The 18,275-nt window shown below is 42.1% G+C and overlaps 1 protein-coding gene across 1 annotated transcript in view; it reads right to left on the reverse strand.

Annotated features, from left to right (window-relative positions):
• Nucleotides 1–18,031, reverse strand: part of PAA1 (P-type ATP-ase 1) — a 102,508-nt gene extending 84,477 nt beyond the window's left edge. Inside the window, exons 1-2 of the mRNA XM_086491024.1 lie at nt 17,459–18,031; nt 9,994–10,047 (exon numbers count right to left, since the gene is read on the reverse strand). Coding sequence (XP_086347150.1) covers nt 9,994–10,047; nt 17,459–17,911 — 507 coding nt within the window. The 5' untranslated portion in view covers nt 17,912–18,031. The remainder of the gene's footprint in view (nt 1–9,993; nt 10,048–17,458) is intronic.
• Nucleotides 18,032–18,275: the final 244 nt, after the last annotated feature.

An 18,275-nucleotide genomic window follows, 5' to 3' on the forward strand; every position in this document is an offset into this window, starting at 1 on the left:
ATGCACGGAGGAGCGCCTACGGCAGCCCCTCGTCTGGAACCCCATGGTTAGCACTCAGAGAGGACACTTCGTTGGGAGTCAGCCTCATGTTTCTTGGGGTCCCATGGCAGCTCGTCCAGCGCGCTCTCTAGGTGACTGGCTAGAGTTCACAGGTTTGTCGGAGGACGTGCAGGCTGTCCAGCTACAGGGCATGAGAGGGGTGCAGAGCATATGTCAGGACATCTCAGAGTCAGTTCCAGCTGAGTGGCTCACGCCTCTCGAGCCAGTAGCACCCCGGTGGATGGGAGCCTTCACACGACTGGAGGTTCTCATTTCAGTCAGGGCTTGCTCAGAGACTGTCCCAGCCCTGTTCTTCGAGCTTCAGGGTGGGGGACGCTTACAGCGAGTTACAGTAGAGGCCCCGCAGGTAGCAGAGTGCTGTTTCCAGACGATCCGAGTTGTGGGCATCTGTGGGAGGACTTGCGTCTTAGACCCTGACCCAGCAGCTCTTGAGACAGGACACTGGAGGCTATGGGCTTGGGAGTGCTGTCCACTGGCACGAGTACAGTGGGATGCTGGTGAGTGGCTATGGAGGGACCCCTTCTCTTCTGCAAACCGCCCAGGAGTCCCCTTCTTTCAGTACACTGTTCGGCTTGGACGGCATATACTTGCAGCACACAGAGAGGCCCGCCCCGCTGCAGCACGTCATTGGCAGGAGGAGGGCCTCACAGTCGAGTTCTTGGCAGCTTTTTGGCAGAGGCTGTGGGACTCCAGACAGTCGAGGCGAGTCACCTTGTTTCAGTGGCTGGTCGCACATAGAGCCACAGCAGTAGGGAGCTGGCTTGTGCATAGTGGTCTCTCGGCCACATGTGCAGCTTGTGACCATTTGGGGGAGAGACAGCGTCACTGTCTTTGGGACTGTCCCTCGGCCCAGTGGGTATGGCTACGAGTTCTTCGGCTGATGCCTTCCCTCTCCACGGCTCAACAATACACTTGGGGGGCAGCAGCTTGGTCCACCCTCACGGGCCCGACACTTCAGTTTGAGCTATCTTCCACCAGCAGGATAATAGTGATACAAGGGGGGCGACCTACACTTCAACCTGCTACAGATCCACTGGAGTGGTGCAGTGAGAGAGAGGAGTGTTGGGAGCTCATCAGTGGCCTGACACTTTGGTTCATTTGGCGGGCCCGTTGTTTCCGCATCTTTGAGGCTCGCCCTGTGCCACCAGCAGAGACTGTTCGTGACTTTTGGCTAGAGCTGATCCATACTCTCAGAGGACGCTTGAGAGACTACAGGGCAGCTCCGACCGCATGCGGGAGCGCCGCGAGGCTTTCCTTCGACTCTGGCGCCCTGGGCCTTTCTACACCATAGTCCAGGGGGTGCTCCGATAGCACTACCGTCCACCTGTGTGGCTTTTCCCTCCTCCCATCTCTTGATTTAGCCCTATTGTATATATACTGTTTTTTCATTGGGAGAGTCTCCCCATCATGCTTGTTGTAGCCCTCTCTTGCAGAGGTGGTTGTAGCCCTATGGGCAGTTTTCATTAACTAATAGAAACATCTTTTTCTCGAAAAAAAGAAGAGAGAAGGGAGGGAATGACATTATGTGAAATTGGGAGGAAATGACCTTATGTGAAATTCTATCTTTTGATTATGTTAATTTAACCTTCAAAACTCCACTTTTTCTTCAGAAAATTAAGTATCAACCTAATTTGCATTATTAAACAAAACCTTGCACATATACAACCAACATAGAAGTTATGTCGTTCTCCTAAGTAAAAAAGATTGCTTATGAAAATGTGAGAGCTTAAGCATCAATTTAAGTAAGCATAAAAGTAAATCTCTTTTAAGAATGAGGATTAATACGATAACCCTATCTTAGTGTGTATATCGTAGGGTCTTTTCCTTGCTTTGAAAGAGTAACGACGAAGTGTGTTGACGTAACCAGCTCTTTCTCGCTTCACTTCGTTTGAAGACCACCAATTTGGCTATTGAAAGAATGAGAGGTTAAGAAGATTCAAACTATGGAAAGCTTAAAAGTTAGGAGAGAGAAGATGAAGAGAGTAATGATAAATTTGATTATGGTTATGGACATGGCTTTTCTTGAAGAGAGAGGTGTATGTAGGAGGTGTGTGTGAAAAAGGATTAGCTTTAACTTTCACAAACTCACTCTTAAGAAGATTGCACTTTCAAAAATGAGATAAGAAAAGTATTAAACGAGTAGAGAAAGCTTACTTTTGAGATTAATTTGATAAGGTACTTAACTTATCTTGATAAGTTACTTCTGTATATCTTGATAGCTTTTTTTTCATTTTCAAAGCTTTTTTTAACAAGCTACTTTTTCAACAAGTGGCTTCTTTAACAAGTTACTTTTTCGATAAGCTACTTTTTCAACGAGTGGCTTATTCAACAAACTACTTTTTTTTCTTTAGATTAAACTAATTTTCCATGCATTGGATATATAAATGTTCCCATGATGTAAACCGAAAGTGTCTGGTGAGTAACTAAGGTGATTGACTATAACCCAAATTTACTCGATCATTTTTCTAAAAATCGATGACTTAAATATGTCGGTCAAGAGTAAGGGTTAGGAGAAGGACCTTATAAACTCCTCAACAAAAAGAAAGAGTTGTCCTCAACTCGAAACAAATAAGAAAGGTAATAAATCTTCATCCGCAAGTTACACTTTTAACTTATAGGTAACGGTAATTAAACCTTCGCTAGCTGGCTCATCTATATATTGCGTAATATTTTCGTTTCTTATAGTATTCTTGCCTTTGCCTTTCACTTTTCTTTCCAGCTCCTTGTCAAAATTTCTTGTAGGTTTGTCTCTTTGCTCATTATTTTACTTTATGAATCGTTAATAAGAGCTAGTTTTATCTAAGGCCATTCCTCATCTACAGCAAACAAGAGAATTCGTAAGGAGAGATTTTGTGGAGCATTATGGGCGTCTGTTTTTTCCTCAGTTGGAACTTTCAGTCACACGCACCAAATGGTGAACGTTTTGTGGCGTAACAAAAGTGACACTTTGGGGTCAGGAGCACTTTTGCAACAATGTTCGCTTAGCAATGGTTATTGAAGCTATGGGTTTGGGTCCTCGATATTACTGCGTGATGAGGTCAATGCATCAGGGGTTTTCTGAACGAGTTTTTTTGCTTACACAAGTCCTTCCTGATTGAAAGATATGTCTTTACCCTCACTTTGGTTTACCTCTTAGAAGGCACTTTAACTTCTCACATCATACTAGAGAGATAAGTGCAACAATTTCACAACGAAATCTTCCTATGGATGAAGGGCTTAATATGTGTCCCGCTTGAGATAGTTGCTTTTGTGATCATGTGATGAATCGGCTTATTGACTTCTAAAAAATCTACCTTGTTTGTATCTTTTATCAAGTCCATCGTATAATAAGATATTGGTCCTTGTCTTTAATCCTTTGTCATCCACTTGACTGCTAAGATCTTGATGAAGTCAATAATTAAGTACTTAATCTATAAATTGCCTACAATTCTTATTGCTCAAGTAAAGTAGTCTTTATACGTACAGTCTTACTCAATTGAAGCAATCAGTAAAAGAATGTTACAAAGAACTCATAAGAAGTCACTGAAGCGAATATCTTCTGTTTAATTCTTACAATCATTAAGCACAAGAAATTTGATAGATTTAAGGATTTATAAAAGGATAATAACAAGAAAAAAAATATCACCCCTACATTTATCTTACCAAAAACGAAGATACAAAAAGGAAGAGAACATACGTTTACAGTTTGGTCAAATCCTCAATTACATGATCACAAAAACAATTATCACAAGTAGAGCACATATTAGGACTGTCATCCATAGGAAGAATTCGCAGTGAAATTGTTACATTGATCTCTCTAGTATAAGGTGAGAAGTTTAAGAACCCTCGTAAGTGGTAAACAAAAGTGTTGGTAAAGATACATCTTTCAACGATGAAGAAATTGAACAAGCAAAAGACTCGTTCAGAAAACTTTCAATGCATTGACCTCAACACAAAATAATATCGAGGATCCAAACCAATAGCTTCAATAACCATTGTCAGACGAACATTGTTGCAAAAGTGTTCCCGATCCCAAAGTATCACTTTTGTTACGCCACGAAACGTCTACCATTTGGTCTGTGCGGCTGAAATTCCCAAGTGAAAGAAAAGCAGACACCCATAACGCTCCACAAAAATCTCTCCTTCCAGATTCACATATCTACTGGTGATGAGGAATAGTCACAAATAAAACTAACTCTTGTCACCGATCCAGAGTATGGTAATGAGCAAAGAGACAAATCTAAGAAATTTTGACAAGGAGATGGAAAGAAAAGTGAACGACATAGGCAAGAATACTGTAAGAAATGAAAACATTGCGCCTTATATAGATGAGTCAGCTAGCAAAGGCTAAATTAGCATTACCTAAAAGTTGAAAATGTAACTTGCGGATGAAAATTTACCACCTTTCTTATATGTTTCAAGCTGACGACCGCTCTTTCTTTTTGTTGAAGAGTGTGTAAGGTCCTCCTCCTAACCCTTACTCTTAACCGACATATCTAAGCTATCGACTTTTAGAAAATCGATCGACTAAATTTGAGCTATAGTCAAACACCGTAGTTACTCACGAAACCCTTTCGATTTACACCATGGAACGTGGATATAACCAATACATGGAAAATTAGTTTTATATTAAGAAAAAAAAGCAGTTTGTTGAATAAGCCACTTGTTGAAAAAGTAACTTGTTGAAGAAAGTTTTGAAAATGAAGAAAAGCTATCAAGATATCAAAAAGTAACTTATTAAGATAAGTTACGGGTCCTATCAAATTAAGCTAAAAAGAAAGCCTTTTCTACTTGTTCGACACTTCTCTTCTCATTTTTTAAAGTGCAAGCTTATTAAAAGTGAGTTTGTGAAAGCCAAAGCTATCCTCTTTCACACACACCTCCTACACACACCTCTCTCTCCAAGAGAAGCCATGTCCATAACCATAATCAAAATTATCATTACCCTCTCCATCTTCTCTCTCCTAACCTTCAAGCTTTCCATAACTTAAATCTTCTTAACCTTTCATTCTTCCAATAGCAAAATCGGTGGTCTTCCAGCGAAGTGAAGCAGGAAAGAGTCGACTACATCAACACACTTCGTCGTTACTCTTCCAAAGCAAGAAGAAGACCCTACGATTTACACACTAAGGTAAGGGTTATCTTGTTACTACTCATTCTTGAAAGAGATTTACTTTCATGCTTACTTAAATTCATGCGTAAGCTTTCACATTTTCATAAACAATTCTTTTTGCTTAGGAGGAAGACATAACTTCTATGTTGATTGTATATTGCAAGGTTTTGTTTAGTAATACAAATTAGATTACTACTTAATTTTCTCAAGAGAAAGTTCAAGTTTTGAAGGTTAAATTAACATAATCAAAAGAAGTTATTTGAAAAAGAGGATTCCCCATAAGGTCATTCCCTCCCTTCCCTCTTGACAATAATCCAAATCTCTAAGCCTCTCATAGCTATGTGCGTAATCCTCTCCACAGTAGTAGAGGTAAGATTAAATTCCATCTCACGAAGATTTTATTAAGCATTCATACTCCCTTGCACAAGCAATTCTCACTACACGAACATATCGACTCTTAAGAACTTTGCGTTTTACTTTTATACTATCGTTCATTGAAAGGTTCTACTCTTACACAATCAAACATCGACTCTTGTATAAACACTCAAAAGAAGTTTACGATGATAAATTGGTGCACTCTAAAGTTCTATGTTTGCAGTTCATCGACCACACTAAAGCAAAGATCTTCCTAAAGAGTATATGCATTGATCTTTCCAAATTTGTATTCTTTCAAGTTTGTTTTGCAATTTCGAAGGGAAGAGTAAGGGGATAGCTTCACGGAAGTGATGTCCGTGTTGCTTTAACATAAAACTCCCACCGCTTCTGTCATTAAATCTAATATCTAACCAACCCAAATGATTTTCTCATATTAAATTGATCATTTAATGTGGGATAATAACCGGGAGGGTTAGAATATAGACATGTGCTTACGGATCTATCTCAACATGGAGCCAATGGTAAAAGGGGCCCAAATGAGAGATGGTCTGTCAAAGAGCAAGGTTAACTAATGGAGCTTAAAAGACCTTAGGGTTAGCTTTATTAAAGACCTCCAATGGTTAGTGTTAAAAGTCCTTTGACCTTAGGCAAGCTAGGGCTAAGCTTGAGGTAGGAACTCGACCTACACTTACCTTTGACCTTAGGCAAGCTAGGACTGAGCTTGAGGTGGGAACGCGACCTAAACTTGTCTTTGACCTTAGGCAAGCTAGGACTGAGCTTGAGGTGGGAACTCTACCTAAGGTGCTTGTCATGCTTGATGACTAAAGTACTTGAGGTACTTGTCATACTTAATGAGGAAGGTGCTGGAGAAGCTTCCTATGCACGGGGGGTAAGGTGCTTGAGTCAAAAAGAGACCCTACAAACGTAATGAGGAAATTGCTTGAGAAGCTTCCTAAGTAAAAGCATGAATCACTGCCAATAGCTCTTTCTCATAAATCCGTGCTATCAATTCTGACCTTGAAAACAATCTGCTTTCATAAGCAATCACATGGCCTTCTTGCATTAAGACCACTCCCAGACTACAACCACAAACATCACAATAAAGTTCGAATGGCTTTTGCAAGTCTGGCAAAGCCAACAGTGGTCCAGTAGTCAGTTTTTCATAAGTGTCTAAAAAGCAGTCACCTCTGTCGGTCCCCACCAGACAGAGACTCCTTTCTGAGTCAATATGTACAAAGGGGAAGCTACCTCTGCAAACTTCCGAATGAACCGCCAGTAGTAAGACCACAAGCCCAAGAAGCTTCTAACTTCATGAACATTCTTCAAGTCTGACCAATCGCGGATAGTCTCAATCTTGGCCCGGTCCATCTGTACTCATGCTGCTAAGACGATGTGTCCCAAAAAGTGTTTCCAGCGAGAAAAACTCCCTCTTTTTGGCATTGATAACCAATCTGTGATCACACAATGCCTGAAAGACCTGTAGCAGATGGTTCGAGCGATGGGGAGCCTTGATGACCGGCTACACTCCTTCCATGAGTTCGATGCGATTGTCCTTCGGACGCTCGAGAGGGAATTGTGGTGGAAGATCATCGTGCAAGAATAAATAGTTATACTTCTTAAACAAACATGAGTGTCATTTTGTAGTCTTGAGATCCTTAGCCATTGGAGTGGCATAAATGAACACTGCTTGAGCTTCCCTATGCAGCTCGCGATTAGCCTACACATGAGTGGCAAAGACGAAATGCCTGCTCACCACGAATGACCACGAAAGAGGCACTCTTGAGAGAGAGAGAGAGAGAGAGAGCGTATTATCTTTCCAATTGACTTGTGGATCAAGATTACGAAACCACTTAATGTTTAAAATCATATCACATCCAACAAGCTGAGAGACAACAAACTTGCGACGAAAAAGATACTTGTTGGACAGAGACTTGCACATTCATGCATGATTGAAGAGTCCATACCAGGAGCGAATCTAGTAACCGCAATGGAAATTGCTAAAATAGGTTCTAAGTGTGCCCTCTTCACAAGAGAATCACTAATCGCATCATGCACACTGCAAGAATCAAACAAGATCACAATGCCCTGACCATTTACATGACCATAACACTTAACGCGAGACTCATCAGGATCATCACTTGGGGCGCACTACTTTGCTCATGCATGACACTAACAGAAGATGTGGGTTCTTTCTTAGGTCATTCCATAAGACAATCTCTTCTCATGTGACCTTTAGTGTGACACTTAAAACATCTTCCTTCTTTTCCATAAGCGGTTCTTTCTTAAAGCTTTGACCATTCTCCAATTGTTTCTTTAGTAGATTTTTCATCAGGAGTCAACACAACGGTTGCCTGTGTTTTAGCCTTTGCTTTATTATCACAGTTAGGTGAAGAGTTCTCAGCTTTATGTGTAGTGGAAGATTGAGAAGAAGAAGAGTTAGCGTTTTTCTTACCATTGTTATCACCGTTGATTCTGTTGGTTCCGCGGAGTACTAGAAGGTGACTTCCTCTTCCACTTAGGCTTACCTTTGTTGTGCTTCATTTCTGTTGGTGGTGCTTTTTGTGCAGACAGCAGGTAGCAAGATGGACGAACATGGAGTTACAAGCATGGGAAATGGAAAACCAATCAGAAGAAACACTTGTATATATACATACATACATACATACATATCTATCTATCTATCTATCTATCTATCTATCTATATATATATATATATATATATATATATATATATATATATATATATATATATATATATATATATATATATATATATATGGTTAAAACAAAGCCCAAACAGTAACCATGAATAGTATTCAAAACCTCAATCAAAATTCAAATCTTGTTTGAACCTGTTTTGACTTGTCTGGTCCCGATTGAGTTTGCTTGATTCTGGTTTGCCGCTAGTTTCAATGTTGTTTGGAAATCTCTGAATGACACAAGCTACGGTCTGGGGAGCATCTAATTATATTCAATCCTCTAAACGACCCAAATTGTGGTTTGGGGAGCATTTAGTTGCAAATAGAAACCTCCAAGCGACGCAGGCTGCCGTCTAGGGAGCGTTTGGTTGTATATATGGCCTTTGAATAACTCATGGCCCAGGTTTCAATTCATGGGGGAGTTTGTCTTGTGATTGCATCTATGATCATCTGTGTTGCATCGTGATTTGTGAAGTATATGAATCTAGTGCACCAATATTTCCCAAGTTGGGTGAGATTGCCTAGGTATGTGATTTTAGTGCATTGAGACACCCCTTTACAGATCAGCATGGTCTGGGTGTGATGGCTAACTTTAATACACAGGAATGTAGACAAAAAGCAGGGGCCAAAGAAGAACAGCACTAGCAAACAATAAAATCACCTCTTAGTCTTGGTGATGTTGGAGAGATTTATCTTATTTAGTAGTGGATTTTCACTCTCTCCCTCTTTAATGCCAGCTTTTTAACCACCATTTAGTTGCTTTTTACATCCTATGTGTACAAAAGAGAATGCTTAGCTCTTTTGTGTAACATGACGGCACCACGTGCCAACTGAAAAGAACACACTGGAACGGACTTTTAGCACGTCAAAACAATTGAACTGGAGAGAGAGAGAGAGAGAGAGAGAGAGAGAGAGAGAGAGAGAGAATCCACGCGAGAGACAGAGTGGGGGAGTTCTACTCCCAGGTCACTCACCCCAAAACCCTGGCGCCCCTTCTGGTGTTTCTTTTATATTGCTTGACAAAAGGTACAACCGGCAGAGGACTTGTGCTCTGCTTCCAAAGACTTGGCATGCCAGAGTGAGGCCCCAAAGCACATACTTAAATTGCCATTGTTAATTAAGCCTACTTTAGCCTGTCGATGTTGTGCTTATGGAGCTGACATCAGGATCCTAAAGGCCCATTCAAACAACCAATCTAGGTGATCCAAGAACTACCTCACACATGTACAAGACTTGCCCCATCAGCCGCAGCCTGATTGCAAAAATTTGCTCAAAAGCCAAAAATCAGGATAAGGGCAATCCCCAATAAAGAGGTCCAGATATTGACATAAGCAGAGCTACTTTTCTTCAATGCCGAGATTGGAGGAAAAAAGACAAACTTCAAGACACACTTAGGCTTCATGAGCTTGCCGTTTACATGTTAAGGGTCTAAACTCATACAAACAATTATCTCATACACAAAATTGGGCCTCTTACAGTTGCAACTTGTATGTTCAAATTTAACGTAGACAGTGGTTAGACTGACTACTAAGATAATGCCAATATGATAGGCAGTTTGAAAACAAACAGCAAGCACTCATAGGGAGTCTCAATACGAGCTAAAGAAAATAATAACAGTAAAAGCATCTATTTTCTGAGCTTTCACAACAAAATTTTCAAAATTCAAGTGATTTCAAGCACCATCATTTAACTAAAATATCTCACAGACTGCCAGAAAGTTTATCCAACTCAGTTCAAAAGCATGGGTCCACCCAGAACAAAACCTACCTGTGATTCCAAAATCTTCTTTACTGAAGATGCACAGCCACCACAAGACATTCCCTGAAAAAATGCTACCGCTACGAATCAGTATAGGCACATTAACATATCTCTCAGAACCTTAGCATCAGAAAAAACCCTTGCATTAGTTAAGGCAGATAAATAATGTTGCAAGTTGCGCTTTAAACAAGAGATAACCTGCATATGATGTGGTATACACTAAGTTGATTGGTAAACTATCCGAATCATATCAAAACTTCCAAGCAAGTATCAAAGAGCAAGGAACCATGCATGATATATACAATAACGCTATGTCAAGTCATCCAGAAAGTTTTTTGGTTTCTCAGCAAAAAATCGTTCAGCTTTTGCTATCAGCCAATCTGTGCATCGTCCTAAATAATGACACAGGAACTATAATTTTCTTCCGTGCCATTTTCTTAATCTTATTTTTCATCGGCTTAACGGTAGAACTTTGAAGACAATAAATGGGCAATATGCACTAAAACACAATTACAGTTCCAATGTTCAGTAATGTGAGTTGTATTTAAGAATGTTCCGTTATTTTTTAATATAATTCCACCAGGCTTAAAATAAGCCTTCTAAGCTAGACAATGGGGGGATTACAAATATGCAGATCATGCAAAAGCATGTGAGACTTCCAAAGCTGTCTTGTGCACACAATACAAGAGAAACTCTATAAAGTGAGACCTATCATATTCCCACTACGATGATACGACTCCATTATGAATCCTATCTGCTCGCACAAGTTCATATAATTCATCACTTCATCACATGAAGTAACAAGAGCGCACATTAACTTATAGCACAGGAAAGTAAGCACTCATCTCTTGAATCTAAGAATGATATTTAAAGGTCTACGGAAAAATCCAAAGGATCCTACAGAAATTACACCTTATGAGGTCTTATGCTCACAGCCACGATTTAAGCAGATGCTTTTGGAACGATCCCCATTGTATTTTGGGACACGTGTAATGCCATGGACACCCACACCAGGTTATCAAAGTTTGATTCGTCATAAGTGCACGGTATGGGTTGAAATTATAGATTCCTTGAATGTGTAAAAAATGCTTGGCCCCAAATCACTTCTAGCTTGGAAAGGTTCTTTGTACACCCCACCCTAATGGTAATACACATCTAGCGTTTTTCATCTACAAGACCAGCCTTGGCGATTTGTGCAAAGCAGATCAGCTCGGCGTCAACACGACACAGCAGATCAGCCTAGCGTTTTGCATTTGCAGGACATCCGGCGACAGCAAAACAGTTTTCACCCCTAGCGTTTTTGGTTTGCAGATCAGCCCCGGCGTTTTGCAGATTCACCGCGACGGAACACCAAGAAGCATCAGCGTTTTCACTTTTCAGCCTTTGGGCATCGCTAAAGAAGTCCCGAACCTCGCAGATCTCACCTTCCCGCAACAGTTCCTCACCGCACGATCAGTTTCTGCAAGGGTTACAGTTTCAGCCCGGAAAACGCAGATTTCAGCATCTGCGTTTTCAGCGCGTCGTCGTCGCATCATCGCCATCGACATCGTCTCCGACATAGAGTCAGAATTCAGCAGATAAAGATTTGCAGATTTCAGCCCGTCTCGTCGTCGTCCTCATCGTCATCGACATCGTCGGCAAGTCCAAGCATTGTAGAGATCTGTGCAATCATAAGTAGACTACTCTCGCCATAGAGAGTGGGGCCTTCGGAGGAGGGTTTGACAACATCTCTGGTGTCGTATTCTCTTCTCTCTCTATCTCTCAGTCTCATGTACTTTCATTCACAGTGTTCATTCACTTTGTTTGTGTCCATTGCACTCTCTCACTAAAGGAACGGAAGGCTCTCCCTTCCGTAAGTAAAAGGAACCCTTGAGCACAGTTCGGAGCACTCATCTTGAGCAACGTTCAAACATTCATTCCACTGCACCTAACATGATGTTGCAACAAGAGGCGCAACGCGCCACCTTGGATCGCGAGCGTGAAGCACGCTTGGTGGCCGAGGAAAGAAAGGCAATCTTGGATCGCAAGCGCGAAGAAAGATGGTTAGCCTTGCAGCGTGAGCGCGAGCACGAGCGGCCTTGTAGTTAGAGTGTGAGGCGCAGAGAGACCAACGCATGCAAGAGTTGGTTCTCCAAGTACTCACCTCGAAGCCCGAGCCGGTCAAAGATGTTGGTAGTTCATCAAGTAGCACAAGCAGAGATTCGGACTCCAACAACCCCGTCACTGAGAAGTTGACGTTCAGTAAGTATGACGATAAGATGGATGCTACTATTACTCATTCTTGGTTGCATCAATTTAATGCTTACTTTGCAACAACTAAGAAAACAGAAAATAGCAAGGTTTTGACGGCAGCCATGTACCTTGCCGGTGATGCCATTCATTGGTATCACGCATGGCAAGAGGCATAGTTGACCGCGCACCTAGAGGAAGTCGAAGAAGACGTGCCCCTTTCCTTCAATTGGGCCGACTTCCAAGACAAGCTCAAGGTACAGTTTATGCCACCTCAGTACGTAGCACGATTGAAAGACGATTGGCGTGGTCTCAAGCAAAATGGTATGCCCGTTATGTCTTTCTCTAATCATGTGCTCGGCACCCAATTACACAAATCGCATGATGAGCACAAAGAGACATTCCTTTATGGATTGGACGAGTATATTAAGTTTGATGTCGAAGTACTTGATCCAATCGATCTCAACAAGGCGGTAGCGATAGCTCTCGCACAAGAGATGAAGCACAACAAAGGAAAGCCTAAGGAGAACAAGTATTCTCGCACTATCTCTCAGACTTCTCAGAACCCACAGAACGGTAAGAATGGTACGAACGATAACTCTTCTAGCCAATCTTTCTCTAATCCTTCATAAAAGAACTCTCAAAATGAATCTAAGGATAAAGCTAACACACTGGCTAAACCTAAGCTCACCCAACGGCAGAAGAACAAGTCATTTATTCTAAAGAAGGTCGTTGTTATTCATTGTTCAACAAGCGTTCTTCCGCAGAAAATTTTTAGTGTCTCCTCTATCAAGATGTGATATGATTTTGGGCATTAGATGGTTTCGTGAGCATAACCCTCTCATTAATTGGGCAGACAATACTCTCACTCTAAATGCCAAAAGTGACTCTCTCGTCATCATTTGTGGTGAGGAGGTTGTTCATTCTTTACCTCTCATTTCTAATGTGCAGGCAAGTCATTTATTCTAAAGAAGGTCGTTGTTATTCATTGTTCAACAAGCGTTCTTCCGCAGAAAATTTTTAGTGTCTCCTCTATCAAGATGTGATATGATTTTGGGCATTAGATGGTTTCGTGAGCATAACCCTCTCAATAATTGGGCAGACAATACTCTCACTCTAAATGCCAAAAGTGACTCTCTCGTCATCATTTGTGGTGAGGAGGTTGTTCATTCTTTACCTCTCATTTCTAATGTGCAGGCGAAGCCTGAAAAGAAAAAGGAGAAGGAGACTCTCTCAGTCTTTCCTTCTCCAAAGCACGACACACATGTTTTGCATGATAAAGATGTGATTGTTTACAAGGATGATGGTTTCAATGATGATTTTTCTAGTGAAGCTAACCTCGTTGCACGTACGATCAATCACGCAGAACCGATCTTGGCTCTCGAGTCACGGTCCAAAGAACCCACTCAAGAAGGATTGTGTGTTCGCATGATTAGTCAACACATATTGTTCGAGTGTTTCATTCGTGACAGTTTCTTGTATTTTAGTCACCGTCTTTACGTGTTCCCTTTTCACACGCATGCCGTATTGTACGATGCACATGATTCACTCATGGATGAGAACGGATGTATGCAGATTTCTCTCCAAAAGAAAAAAAGTTTGCATTCAAGGAATTCACATTCCATATCTCTTCCTTGGCAAGACACAGTCTTAGAAAGAGCACAAGAAAGATTGTCCATCAAGCATCGGCATTTTCATTGTGATTTGCCACAGTTGATAGGTTAAGGTCGAAAGGTCAAGATTCGATCTTACTTGTTGCCTGTGTTTGGTGAACGGTTTGGCACTCCGCCACTTTGTTTATCTGCATTGCATGCACAGTCATTTAGGAAGCATAGTCACTCTACATGGAATGGGTATGTTCATGATTTTGTGTTGGAAGTGGTTTCAAGAGTTTTCCTCCTCGGAGATTCTTGAAGAAGGTAGATCCACGACCATAGCCGAAGTTGGAGCATTGAAGCCACAACAGATCACTTTGTGTCGCTTTCGGCGCGGCTCAAGGAAGTAAGCATTGCAGACCTTCATGAAGTTGAAGTACCACACGACCCACGCATCAAAGTGGGCCGGCGACAAGTCCTTCCCTGGATTCCAGACGTTGTCGACGCTCTCCCTCGACGCCATACAGCTCGGTACCAATACCTCACTTTGAAAGGGAGGGGATGTCACACGCACATCCAACCCTATGTGCATGTGGACAAGCTACTTCATGTCCAGGTTTCAGGTCAGCTTACAAAGTGTTCTAGCACCCTTGTGAGCCTGTGTGCAGGCCGTGCATGTCCAGGCACTTAGAGTAGTTGCATATCCTCTAGTTGCACACAGCATGATCATCAGCATGACAGTCAGTACCCATCATGAGCATTTTTCAAGGCACAGAACACATTTTCCCTATTTTATCCGTTTTTCACTTACTATTAATAAGTGACTTTGTTGGGAAACTGGGTAGGGCAATTTTACCAAGACAATATATAAGGAAAACCTAGCCCTAGCACTTTCTGGCAAAAGAGGCAACAGAAGTCCACCAACTTACATTGCACCTTCTCACCAAGACCGGAAGGTGACCTAGTGTTTCCAACCAACAGCAGATCAAGACCAGCATTTTTTGCTACAATTCACCCTAGCGTTTTGAACAGCACCAGATCAACCTTGGCGTTAGCAGATTCGAGATTCACGCCTAGCGTTTTTGAAGATTGCTCTAGCGTTTTGCAGATTCCCGGCGAGACAGATCAGCCCCTAGCGTCAGTGTTTTCAGTTTTCAACACTTAGACTCCACAGAACCAGCCCCTAGCTTCACATATCTCATCTACCCGCAGCAAATCCTCACCGCACCGTTAAATCAGCCAGCGTTTCCAGATTCAGCCGGCTGTCCGCAAATTTCAGCATCTGCGTTTTCAACGCATCGTCGTCGCTATCGCCGTCGTCGCCGACACAGTGTCAAAATTCAGCAGTTAGCAAATTTGCAGATTTCAGCCCCTAGTGTTTTCAGATTTCCGCCCGTCTCGTCGTCGTCGTCATTATCGTCGACATCGTCGGCAAGTCCATTACATCTAGACCATTGTACCAGATTTGTGCAATCAATAGCATAGACCTCTCTCGCCATAGAGAGGGGGGCCCTTGGAGGAGGGTTTGACAACCGTCTAATGTCGTAATCTTCTCTCTCTCTCTCTCTCTCTCTCTCTCTCTCTCTCTCTCTCTCTCGTAATCTTCTCTCTCTCTCTCTCTCTCTCTCTCTCTCTCTCTCTCTCTCTCTCTCCTCTCAGCACCTTCATTCACTTTGTTTGTGATCATTTGCACTCGCTCACTAAAGGAACGGAAGGTTGTCCCTTCCCTAAGTAAAAGGAATCCTTCAGCACAGTTCGGAGCACTCATCTTAAGCAAAGTTCAACATTCACTTCCACTGCACCTTACATGATGTGCTCGATGATGGGGTGCCAGATGAGCAACCCGAAGTGGAGGATTTAGCATAGTCTACTCCCATAGAACCCCGATTTCAGCATGGGTGAATCTAGTGCAGCGGGCTTGCACAATAGGGGAGTCACTCCTCTCCTTTGTCAACAGATTACCCCGATTTTGGAATAGAGTCACTAATGTCCCTTTGGGTTTCAAGGATACTACTGGGCTGACAGTATTCAGTTGCATGACTGTATGAACTGGAATTCCCGAAAATGAAAATGATTGATTTGTAGTTGACTTGTTTGAGTGCACGAACTGAAAGATGAAATGACTGCAGCATTTCGGTCTCATAAATCTCTATAGACATGATTCCAATAAGGATTAGTTAATCGGGCATCTGTGAGGTCTCGACTGGATCTAGATGCGACTACTAAATACGTTGCCGATTAATCATGGTCTGAGATTTGAAATGAATTTGAATGTGATTTGTCATGTGATGTCCGGTGATATCCCCTCATCAAGACGGATCCAAAGGTGCATTAAATCAGCCCCAAAGGTGCTTCATTTTAAAGAGTTAGTGTGACGACATTCCCCACTCGAGTCAGTAGAGTCTGCATTTGAGGTATTGCATGTGTGTACATTCCATTTACGCAATCAAAAGCAAATACCACATCGACAACAATGTGGGGGGGGGGGGGGGGGGGGGGGGGGGGGCAGAGGCCTTGAGAGGGTTGGTTGGGACCCCATCGTCTCTCTCTCTCTCTCTCTCTCTCTCTCTCTCTCTCTCTCTCTCTCCTTCTTCTTCTCCTCTAATTAAAACCATCATTCGTGTTAATTAGCACACATTCAAGCAAGGAAAGAAGTAAAGATTTGTGGAAGTGTAAAGTCTAGATCTTGTCACCATTTTTCCGTTGCACGTGACATATTTAAAGAAGGAAACAAGAAAAATACACCTCCTAGTGACACATATATCTGATTGTCCACATGCCACCTCTTTGATTTTGACTTGCCAACAAAAATTGCGCTATCTCCATTGGTCTCCAAAATAGCCACATATAGGCAATTCATTGCACTCTCTATGTATACATTGAAGCAAAGTCTTTCTACCACCATTAGCTTTGGCATATTTAAGAAAATCATATAATCTCCACGTGATTGGTAATGTGATGTTGACGATGTGGTTTATGCCGAAGGTATAGTTCCTTTTTTCATGCAACTCCAAAATGGCATTTGGAAATGCATCAGCTTCTTACATCTTTTCAACAAATCCCTCTGCTTGAGATTATGGAGAGTTTGCAGGATTTGTGAGTTGATCGCCCGAGCTGTTTCTTTTTTGGTTTACATGCTCTTACTGCTTCCAATGCATATCACTTGCTCATTCCTTTGCTATGGATCTCAAAGCATGGCAATTGATTATGAAATTTGACGAATTGCTTCCCCTTTATGTTGCTTTTGCCACCAATGTGCTAAGACAATATCTCATATGCTATGTTATCAATTCCCTCGTTGGCATTTTAGAAAACACTTCAAAATTTTTGGGCAATTGAATCTGCCGTTATCAGAATAGTAGTACTCTCTTGCTTCAATACACTTATAAGCGCTTAGGGCTGTTTTGTCATACAAGCACCACACTTCAACAGGCTTTTTGTCGTGGCAACAATTATAGGACTTTACCCTCATACTTTCTTACTCAGCTCCTTTAGTGAATGCAACTTTAGTTTCACCACAAAAGTAAGTGTATGCGTGTGTATGTGTGTGTGTTTTCACCCAAAAAAAAAAAAAGGGTGAAAGTATGTGTTAGATATCATGGAAAACGCGTTTTCAAATTTACTATTCAGCAAAGCTAATGACAACATACCCCAACATCCAGGAATATATGATCTTCAACAGAATTTGCGACTGAGATGTCATCGGATTCAGGATTGAGAGATTGGGTACCAGTCCCATGAGCTACAAAACCGTCTCCACCTCCTTGGCCACCCCCACCACCACCAGAGCCACCGCCAGGACCAACGCCACCACCACCAGCGCCTGAAGTAAATGCAGAGCTCGAAATACAGGCAATTGGTAAATGGCTATGCTTTGGACATCTCGGAATAAGAGGGAAGGGTAGAAACGGTAAGGATGCCAGAAAGCGAGAGCGAAAGTTACTACGTGGAGGGAAGCGAGAGGTAAGAAAAAGACGCAGCCGTGATGGGCTGTGGGTAGGTGGAAGAGAGGAGGACAGAGCAGTGAGACGAAGCGGGAGTGAGCAAGAAGGGCTACTGCGGAAGGGATGGTGGGTATAATTCGCAAGCAGAGCCCTCTCCATCGCTGCGCCTCCCCGCTCTCGACAAGGAGCTCGCGCTAGCTAATTGATTGCTTTTGTATCAAGTATCTCGTCCACATCCATCAAGCTATGAATGAGCTTCCCTCGTGCCTTGCTTGGTGGGCGGCATTGCGATAGAACATCTATAGCAAAAGTGAGCATTGCTATAGAACATTTGTAAAACAACATACGCAGATTGACATCAAACATCTAGCACTAAAGTAAACAAGTACAAAGTGTATTGGTAAATTTTAAAAAAAGAATTGGATAAAATGGTTCAATCTCACGGCAACAACGAACTTTTAAAAAAGAATTCAATGTGTATTTATTACTCTCTTATGATTTCTCATAGAACCTAGAGAGAGAG

The sequence above is a fragment of the Adiantum capillus-veneris genome, chromosome 19 (assembly GCF_014529385.1).
Source record: "Adiantum capillus-veneris isolate H3 chromosome 19, ASM1452938v2, whole genome shotgun sequence".
NCBI classification, from domain to species: domain Eukaryota; kingdom Viridiplantae; phylum Streptophyta; class Polypodiopsida; order Polypodiales; family Pteridaceae; genus Adiantum; species Adiantum capillus-veneris.